Genomic DNA, 10,000 nt, shown 5'->3' on the forward strand with positions numbered 1-10,000 from the left:
TCTGACAGCTATCAGTTTACATTATTTCCTCTTGATTTGTGTTGATATTATAGCAGAAGCTGTACACCTTTGACACGAGTGAATGATGTTAAGATTAACCTATAAACCCGGATCTTTCTTCATCATCTGAAGAGAAGCTGTCATCTTTCTGACCCGTGGCAGTCTGCACTCTCATTGGCCGGCTCTACGTTCCGTACGTTTCGGTTCTCTAACCGGATTGGCTGCCTCGATGCCTCGCACAGAGCTGTCCTACAGCGGCGTATTGAAGGTTGAACTACCCGGCCTGCCCTCGTATCTCAGCGGCATCGAACCGTCCTTCTTCTGCCTGTAGCACCTCTCCTCCGGGATCACACCCACAGCCATGTCCATATTCAGCGAGGTCCCACAGGCCCCTCCGGTGGCCGTATTCAAGCTGACAGCGGACTTCAGGGAGGACAGCCACCCCCAGAAAGTGAATCTCGGAGTAGGAGGTAAGACTTGTGACTGCTACCTGCTAATGCTAGTTGGTTAGCCACCTAGCAGTCGTGCTATGGGCTGTCTGACTTATGACGTGCGGCAGGGTCGTTGTGTTTTGCTCCGTTATGTAAGAGATCTGCGGAAACATAAATGTTTGAGCTTGTTCATCCCACCAGAGCTGTAGAAACGTACTGCGGGTTGCTTGACCTTGGTGTGTTTGTGACTTAGCAGCCCCCTGACATGGTCAAGTGTTGTGCCTGCATTCACTGGTTGACATTCACTCCACAGAGAATAATACTTAATAGTGTAATAGTGTTGTATTAGTGCTTATACCATCCAATGGACTTTGCAAAATACGTTAACGGATATTATAAGGATTGTATTGCTGAAGCCGGGGAGCTACTCTAGACTGCATCGTTTGGGCAGGTGTTTAAACGCCAGGTGACAGCTGGCGCTTGAGCTGTCAAATATCTTATGAAAGAGTATTTAGTAGTTTTTGTCTGTTTTTGGCCGAAGCTTCTTTAGTTCATGTATGAATGTCTTTATGTCATGGAGTGATCTAGAGTACCTGACCAGGGTGGGGTTAGTGAAATATTAGATGGAAGGTTTAGTAAGCCTCACCATCTATATTCCTTTGCAATTAACAGATTTGATTCAATATCATACATTCCAATTATACAGTGAAGAATACCTTGACCTAGAAACTGTTGTAAGATTCTATTGTTGATATTTTTTATATTAGGATTTAGATTAAGAATTGTATCACTTTCTAAATCTCAGACTCGAAATTCTGATATTTTGAATGAGCTCTATTGACCTGTTTGTTGACTTGTTGACGTCATGGTCGGTTTCTTCTGTTGTCTAGTAGTAAAGTATGTGTACAGAATGGTAACCTGTTTGATCTGTAAGTAAACCCCAATATCACTTCTGTTTGGGTCTCACAATGTGAATGTTATTGTGGACTACAATGCATTGTGTTGTGAAATGCAGGGAATTCTCTGCTAAATTCTAGGGAGGGGTCTGCTACTTCCGGCTAAAATGGCTGAAAGCCTTTGACAACGCCCCAGGCACCTTCTCCTATGAACCCAATGAGCCTGTTTTTATTGATACCCTTACAACTTTTCTTTGCCCCACAACAGCTTTTTAGAATCTCCTGGGGGAAGTTGTCCTGCTGAGTCAGGGGTCTTCTTACCCTTTAAGTCAAAATGTCCTGCTGGTCCCTGTGGGTTTTGTTTTAGCTAGTTCAGGGCCTCAGAGCTGCACTTTGTTAATCGTGTGCACTGCAGTCATCTGATACGCTGGGTAGATCTAAAGGTCACTGCGTACCCACTGCTTCTAGTTGTACCGACTACTAAGAGTGACCTCCAGACGCCTCACCCTGTTTTTCTTTCTTTCTCTATCAAGAAATTCCCTAACTAATCTACTTCTTTCTGATCTTCCTCTCTTTCCTTCTATTTCTTTAACTTTCAGTTAGCCTATTTAGGTTTCAGATGGGTGTTTTAGCCATTTTATTGACTTTATAAATTGCAAGTCAATATGAAATAGACACCAGTTATTGTTTTTACTGTCATGTAAAATCTGGTGGGTGGACGCATGAGTGAGACAAATTAAAGTCTATTAGCTTAAAATAACAACTAAGCTGTAACTGAAACCTTTCAAAACGATGCATATAAAGTTCATTCCCAAAATAAGGTGTCAACCCTTTCTGTCCTCTGCAGCGTACCGTACAGATGAGTGCCAGCCCTGGGTACTTCCGGTGGTAAAGAAGGTGGAGCGTCTGATCGTGGAGGACAGCAGCCTGAACCATGAGTACCTGCCCATCTTGGGCCTCCCCGAGTTCCGCTCAGCCTCTTCCAAGGTTGCCCTGGGAGATGACAGCCCAGCCATCAAGGAGAATCGGGTGGGTTTAAAAACTCAGACGAGTGGTCGATGAAGCCCGTTAAGACTGTCACTGTGATTAAGGGCTATACCATAGTCTGGAAAAAATATGGACGTAGCGTCAATGACATAACTCATTGGTCTTTGTATTATGAGATTTAAATCACATCGTTCCCATGGACCTGGCCAGCCTTTTCGCATCGACCAATACAAGCCACCAATAGGCCGTTAGATGAACTACATGTTGGTAGCTGCTGCCACGGCTTCACAGACTGGTGGTTCCTGTTGGCTGTTTGGGCTATACAAATACAATGGGCATACTGGGGTAGCAGAGGTACACATGCAGGATTATAGATTAGTCAGACTTTATTGTCCCCTGGGTGACTTTTGTTTTTCCACAAAACTGTACATCACAACACAGGTAGTGTGTTGGTGTCTCTGACACCAGGAGACAGGCAGTGGTTGTAGAAAGCAGAGGTTTGTACCGTTTTGGAGGCAGAGCAGGTGTTTCCTCCTGGCATGTCAGAGCTTTCCCTGAGTGTGATGGCTGGTTTAACCTGAGTGTGATGGCTGGTTTAACCTGTGCACCCTGGTTCCGGAACGCCCACCGGGTGTGAAGCCTCACCCAGCCCCAGAGTCTATTCAGCCTGACTCGGGCCACGTTAGGCTTCTTAAATTGACAATCAACTACAGTACAAACTATCCACATACTACACCCTACACACATCATCGCACAACATGGACAGTTGTGCTGTCCATTATAGAGATGTTTTTGACAGAGGGTTTCTTAATGAAGGAGCTATGTGAACAGTGATGTTAAGAGAGGGATTTTGTATTTGGATATTTATTGATTCATGGTTTTATTCTCTTTCTTTCAATCTATTTAGTTGCATGTGTCTTTTAATGTTTTTATGTTTATTTTTCACTTTCTGTTCACATGGTCTTAGTGTTCGGCCTTTATCTCATATCTGGAGATGTAAAAACCAAAGGGCTCTTCTGAATAACATGTCTCTCCCGCGTCCCCCTCCAACAGGTGGGAGCGGTCCAGGCCCTGGGTGGTACCGGGGCCCTGAGGATCGGTGGGGAGTTCCTTCGTCGCTGGTACAACGGCACCAACAACACCGCTACGCCCATCTATGTCTCCGCGCCCACCTGGGGTGAGTGACCCTCGGTCCCCGGTCCGAGTGGTCGGGTTTGGTCTGGTCCGGCCTAGTTCAAATCTGGGTTCCCCTTTCTTTTGCCTCATATTTGTTTTGGACTAATTATCTCCCTGGAGGCGGGGATCTGTAAGCATGTAATAGGCTTGGGATTTAAGAAAAATGAAAAGGAAAAGGGTCTTCTTGGGAAGAATATCTTGGCAGAACGAAACAAGGTGTTACTCCATCCCTTGCAGTTTCTGCTATAATGTAGTTAGACTGCTGTATCAGAAATTAGTTTTCTTCTGCCCTTCATTGACATCACCATATGAAAGAATGGTTGCTCCATCAAATTGCTGGCAAATGGCTGGCAATGAAATTCAAGTGTTCAAAACCTCGGCTCATGATCCGTCTCTCCCTGCTGCTCCAAGAGAACCACAACGCTGTGTTCGCTGATGCCGGCTTCAAGGACATCCGCCCCTATCACTACTGGGACGGAGCCAAGAAGGGACTGGACATCAGTGGTCTCCTTGACGACCTGGAGGTGACAGGGGCGGGGGTTGATCAGCATAACTTGGGTGTTTTGACACGCAACTATTTAGGTCAAGAGTCCCTCCCTTATCATGGGCTTCTTTAGTGTTCTCCTCTTTCTAACGTTCTCTCTCCTGTTCCTGTGTCGGCAGAAAGCTCCGGAGGCTTCTGTGTTTGTCCTGCACGCCTGCGCCCACAACCCCACGGGAACGGATCCCACCCAGGACGAGTGGAAGCAGATCGCAGAGGTCATGAAGGTAAAGAATGGAGGACTGATAGTGGTGGACCTGGAAAAAATATAGGGTTTCTCTTCAGACTAAAGAAAGAATAAATGTGTGTTCGGCCTTCATACTAGCTTTTCCCCATGGCTAGCTAGAAATAGATCTAGACAGCTAATTCAACACTAATTGGACATTTGCCATCAAAACAATTGCTTATGTTGCAGTAACACAAACTTATCCGTATGTCTCTGTGTCTCTCCCCACCTGTCGCCCTCTAGAGGAGGAACCTGTTTGTTTTCTTCGACTCGGCCTATCAGGGCTTTGCCTCAGGCAGTCTGGACAAAGACGCCTGGGCTATCCGCTACTTCGTCTCCGAGGGCTTCGAGCTCTTCGTGGCCCAGTCCTTCTCCAAGAACTTTGGCCTCTACAGTGAGTAGAGAGGCAACTCAAGGGCAGGTGGAGAGGGAAGGAGAGGAGGCGGGGATAAATAGGGTAGAGTCAGGTGGAGTACATTTAATCAATAAGCAGACACTTTCATTCAAAGCAACTTGCAGTGAATTCAGATGCATGTCATTAAGGAGCAGGTAGAGGGTTTGCTAATCTTGCTTTAGGATGACTATTTGTCTCATGATAAGTTTTATATTTAATACTTTTATCAAAGCGTTTAAGCTAGAAAGCCATCCAGCAAAGTTTTGCATGTGAATAGAAACCACCATGATATACGAAATTATGTATAAACAACACAGTACTTCCCGTTCTAATTCATTCAAGTTCCATCACTCACTCACTAAACCTCTTCCTCTCCTTTCCCCCTTCTCCCCATCCTTTACTCCCTCCTCCTCCCAGATGAGAGGGTTGGGAACCTGACCGTGGTTGCCAAGGACAACGAGAACCTGACCCGCATCCTGTCCCAGATGGAGAAGATTGTCCGGACCACCTGGTCCAACCCACCGTCCCAGGGCGCACGCATCGTCAGCAAGACCCTGAACTGCCCAGAACTGTTCGCTGAATGGTATGTGGTACTTTTGCCTTGTTCATCATCATACAATATACAAAATATAGCTTCAAATAAAATATATTATGTTATATAATATATATCTCGCTATACTGAATTATGATCTATTCTGTTGACCACACATATGACAGAATAGATAGATGCAACTCTATATGTCCAATACTATGAATGTAGTTAATATATAATGATATACATCTGTAGAACATCACATCTTTAATTAACAAACGTGAATAAAAAATATAAATATACAACCTTTTACGCTCAGTACATCAGTATGAATATACAGACTATCCAACATTAAACACACAGAACTAAAGATTACAAAATACAGAATATACCATCGTAAACACCGATTACTTTAGTTTACAAACATTTATATTCAACCTTTTAACCCCGGTACCGCAGTTTACAAACATTAAAATAATAAATATAATCTATAGAATAATAGTTGTGCAACTAAAGTTCTCCTCTTCTGTGGAAGCTATGGCTACGGTCCACTCTGTCCTACCGGTTGTTTTTAGAAGCTAGGTCGTGCAGCTCTTATTTTTAATAGGGCTTTGATTGCTCTCAGGGCTGCATAATTAATTGCATATCAATCCAAATCATGATTTTTGACCTCTGCTACTAGCTAATTATGAATGTTGCTATAAATAAATAAGATGTTGAACGCCTGTAACCTTAACATCCAATCAAACAGTTTCAACTCAATTCCATTATTTAACATTTTCATACACAGTAGACGCCACTGAATATTAATAACATCTATTTAATTATCTGTTAATCGCAATACATAATCGCAATCAGAATATCTGGTACAATAATCAAAAGATAACGTTCTTGTATCAATGTGCAACCCTACATGCAAGTACCTTTTGGATAAAAGCGTGGTCTGCTGAATAACTAAATAGCTATAGAAGTAACCAGCTAAGAACCAAGGTGTCCCTAGAAACACACACGCCAGACCCCAGCTCTGATGATGACCAGATCAGCGTAATGATCCGTCACGCTCGTGTACTGAGCGTGGACACAAGTGACCCTCCTCCTCCCTCCTGCTGCCTGCAGGAAGGGCAACGTGAAGACCATGGCCGACAGAGTGCTGCTGATGAGGGACCAGCTGAAGGCCAAGCTGCAGGCTCTGGGCACCCCAGGGACCTGGGACCACATCACCCAGCAGATCGGCATGTTCAGCTTCACCGGACTCAACCGTAAGACGCCCACAACACCCCGACATCAGTCTGTGTGATTTCGATGAGTTGACTGCATACAATCATTAATGCAGGCTAATTAACAGTGATTATAGACGCCTGTAAAGCGGAGATATACATGGTTAGTTTAATATACCCGCGGTGTTATCCAGCACATCAACACTCTCTTGTCCAATCACGTTACTGAGTTGGAACTAACTGCTGTGTAAAATCCATTTTATGCAACAACGTGTTGTACCCTGCTTAGAACAGGCATGTTCCCTGGCTCAAAGTTAAATGTTTTGTATCAGTAGATCTCTTTAGACTTTTCAATGGCATTGATGTTTCTGGAACAGAGACAGGAAGTGAGGTAATAGACTCCCCTTCCTCCCACAGCCAAGCAGGTGGAGTACATGATCAAAGAGAAGCACGTCTACCTGATGGCCAGCGGCCGCATCAACATGTGTGGTCTGACCTCCAAGAACATCGACTATGTGGCCCAGTCCATCCACGACACCGTCACCAGCGTCCAGTAAACCCCCAGCAACAACCCCCGCCCCCTATCGCTACCCCTTGAGTCCTACTCCAACCCCTACTTCTGCTCCACCACACCAACCACCCTGTGTCTTCTCTGTGTGCTTGTGTGCCCTCTCTTCCGATTGGTTGAGCCCTGCGTTCCCTCTGTTCTGCTACATGCTTGCTGGGTGTCGAGGCAGGGGAGGGATCTGACTGTAGTTGGGAATGTGCAATTAATCCGGCCGGCCACGCTGAACCTGGTTCATCATGTAATCCCCGGTTCGTCTCTCCTCCACGCTTCCATTCAGGAAAAGTTTCATTGGGGGGAAGAATAAAAATGACTTCTAGCTTCCAGTATAGAGAGGGCTAGCAAAGTACTGTAGAGTCCATGAAGCCATCTCAATGCTCCACGTCAGGCCTTCACCCTTTTGCCCATATTTCATGTATGCGTCTCTGCAGCCCGGGGATTGAAGCCTTCGGACTATGGACACGTGTCCCCGTTGCCTTGGGCAGGAGAGGCCACACACATTTCAGCCCAACGGGCCTCATTTTAACATAGCTTCTGGCGGAACGACAAGAGCTCCGGCTTTTGGTTCAGGTGCCATTTTACCTAGTCACGTTATTTTCCGAGATGGCCTTCTTAGAAACTGTGTCCTAGTCGGTGGGTAAATGAACACGGAGAATAACCCCCAACTCTATTTCCGTTGCCGATGCACTTAGAGTAGCGCCAGGCCTGCCCGAGCGAACACATGAACCACTACATGTCTTGTTGACTATAGGCCAGACAAACTATTGGTAAGTTCCTAATAATAATGGAAAACAATAATAATACTGGAATAGCTGAATGCTAATGAAAATGTTCCTGTTAGAGTTTGTAACCGGCTGTGTTAAAGGTCTCGTAACCCTAGATAATATCCACGTGACTGTGTTTCTGTGCTTCCGTTGAACAAAACCATGACCTCTACCACCTCATGATCACGTCATTATGTTACAGAAGTACTGCTGCAGTGAACAAAATGGTCCTCATCACGGTTCACCACACACACTGTGCTGTGTTGTACCTCTATCACCATGTCATGAATATGATGAAATAAATATTTCATTTTAACCACTAGGACTGTGAGTGTTACATTTATTTAGTGTGGAAACACAGGAAACACACATCCCCTAAATGTTCTACCTGGAAATGGTTTGATGTAAAAAAAAAACATTTTAATGTAAACTATATAGAAGACCTATAGGACCTCTTCTGGGAAGAATTCTGCTTTCAGGGGCTGTGCTTGAGATGGTGGGTAAGTCACATGGAAAAGGCTAGGACCTATGTATTTATACTTGGTTTTGTTGCAGTCCAATCCTATAATAATGGGGTTGCATTTTTGTGGTTGTTTATCTTTAATATCTGACTTATTTTGGAGCAAATAAAAATATAATTGTGTTCTGTCGTAGAGTAGACCCTTTCCTTGAACATGGTAAGATAAACGTTTTTTAGCAAGATAAATGTAACTTTATAGATGTGATTACATTCATAAAACTTAAAACATAGAATCCAGAGAGTATGTGACGCTTTTGACCATCTTCATCATCTTCTTTACTCTCTCCTGATTGGCTGTACAACAGGCTGAGTCGACAGAGGGAATCAATGGTACTGGATTGACCTCTAAACTAGCCCTGTGATTGGATGCTGCCTGCGCTCCAATGCAGCAAAGTGACTCGGCAGATCTGACATACTGCACAGGCACACATGCCTCCCCTTACACGCACCTTTTATATATAAACCAATAGTCGACTTCACAAGAACAACCCCTCCCACTTTTCCACCAATCACCATCCAGTAACCGTTCAGCCCCCTCCCCCTCCAACTGGTGCATTGGCACGATCTACTTCAGGAAAAAAACCAGAAACACACACACACACACCCTCTCATGCAGTGGTGGCCGGAGAGTCTAGTGGTTTGGTAGTAGACTAAAGGTTCTTGGTGCACAGATTCTTATTCTTTCAGACCTCCTTCAGCAAGACCTTCACCCCCCCCCCCACACATACACTCTTTCCTTTATGACCTTAATCTGAATTATTATAAATCCCTTCACTGCTAAAATAATGTCGTACTTCAGAAGTAGTATTATTACTAACCTAACCACTCCTGAACTACATATTTCTTCTAGCATGTCAGTGACTTCTCGTAAGAGACAACAGAATCAGTCTAGTTTGCATTTTGATGAATTGTAAAACAAAAAGCATTGTTTCTTAAATATGCATTTGTTTAATCAATTTAAATAACTTTACATTTGATTCATATTGCACTTTTGATTTTGTTTGCTTGTTAATGAATGATGGATCACCATAAAAAAACCTTCACCTTCATGTTGGGTCCATATATTCTACACAGCACTTCAGCCATCAGAGTTGTCAACAACTGTGTCTGAAAGATAGCTACGATGTGTGATTATGGGCAAGGGTTGAGATGGATGCGGCGATAAAGTTGATGGTCTACAAAAGCGGCACGCAAAGTTGAGGCGTGAAACGTTACGAACACAAACTCACCGTCACGGATTCTGTGTTTGTTTGGATTATTGTCTTTCACTTCTATTGCTTGCTCAAAGAAAGGCATCATGGCACATGCAGTCAAACTATTGGTGATGATGACGATCTACAACCGCAGCAATTAGTTAGCAGTACATTCATTGGTATTCATTAGCAAATATAAATGTATTTTAAATTTAAATACATCAAATGTCTGTTAGTGAACTGTTATACATACACCCAGTTGTGTGTGTGTGTGTGTGTGTGTGTCACTGTACAAGGGTATGGGCATGTGTTTTCCACTGTTGAGGTGTAGGTTTGTGCATGTGCAGGCATGTGTACTGTGCAGGTGTATGTGTGGAGGTGTTTGTCAATGTACAGGTGGAGGTGTGCATATGTGCAGGTGTGTGCAACTGTGCAGCTGTATGTGTAGGTGTGTGTATGTTTGTGTCAATGTGACGGTGTATGAGCATGCTGAAAGACCCAGCGGTTCATCACATAAGGGGGCTTGTTAGAAAAAGAAGGTGCTTTGAAGATTCCTAA

The 10,000-nt window shown here is 44.1% G+C and overlaps 2 protein-coding genes across 4 annotated transcripts in view; one reads left to right on the forward strand and one right to left on the reverse strand.

Moving 5' to 3' along the window:
- Nucleotides 1–135: 135 nt before the first annotated feature.
- On the forward strand, nucleotides 136–8,051 carry LOC132454234 (aspartate aminotransferase, cytoplasmic-like). The gene is made up of 9 exons (XM_060047470.1): nucleotides 136–470; nucleotides 2,175–2,356; nucleotides 3,368–3,491; nucleotides 3,902–4,014; nucleotides 4,154–4,258; nucleotides 4,501–4,651; nucleotides 5,069–5,234; nucleotides 6,300–6,442; nucleotides 6,818–8,051. The coding sequence occupies exons 1-9, from the start codon at nucleotides 362–364 to the stop codon at nucleotides 6,955–6,957; spliced, it is 1,233 nt and encodes a 410-aa protein (XP_059903453.1). The 5' UTR covers nucleotides 136–361; the 3' UTR covers nucleotides 6,958–8,051.
- A 1,129-nt stretch (nucleotides 8,052–9,180) lies between these two features.
- Nucleotides 9,181–10,000, reverse strand: part of LOC132454236 (metal transporter CNNM1-like) — a 12,270-nt gene continuing 11,450 nt past the window's right edge. For all 3 annotated transcript variants that reach the window (XR_009524893.1, XM_060047472.1, XM_060047473.1), the window contains one exon: nucleotides 9,181–10,000. This exon is cut by the window's right edge. The gene's annotated coding sequence lies outside the window, so the exon portion shown is untranslated.

Source organism: Gadus macrocephalus, chromosome 3, assembly GCF_031168955.1.
Source record: "Gadus macrocephalus chromosome 3, ASM3116895v1".
Lineage (NCBI taxonomy): Eukaryota > Metazoa > Chordata > Actinopteri > Gadiformes > Gadidae > Gadus > Gadus macrocephalus.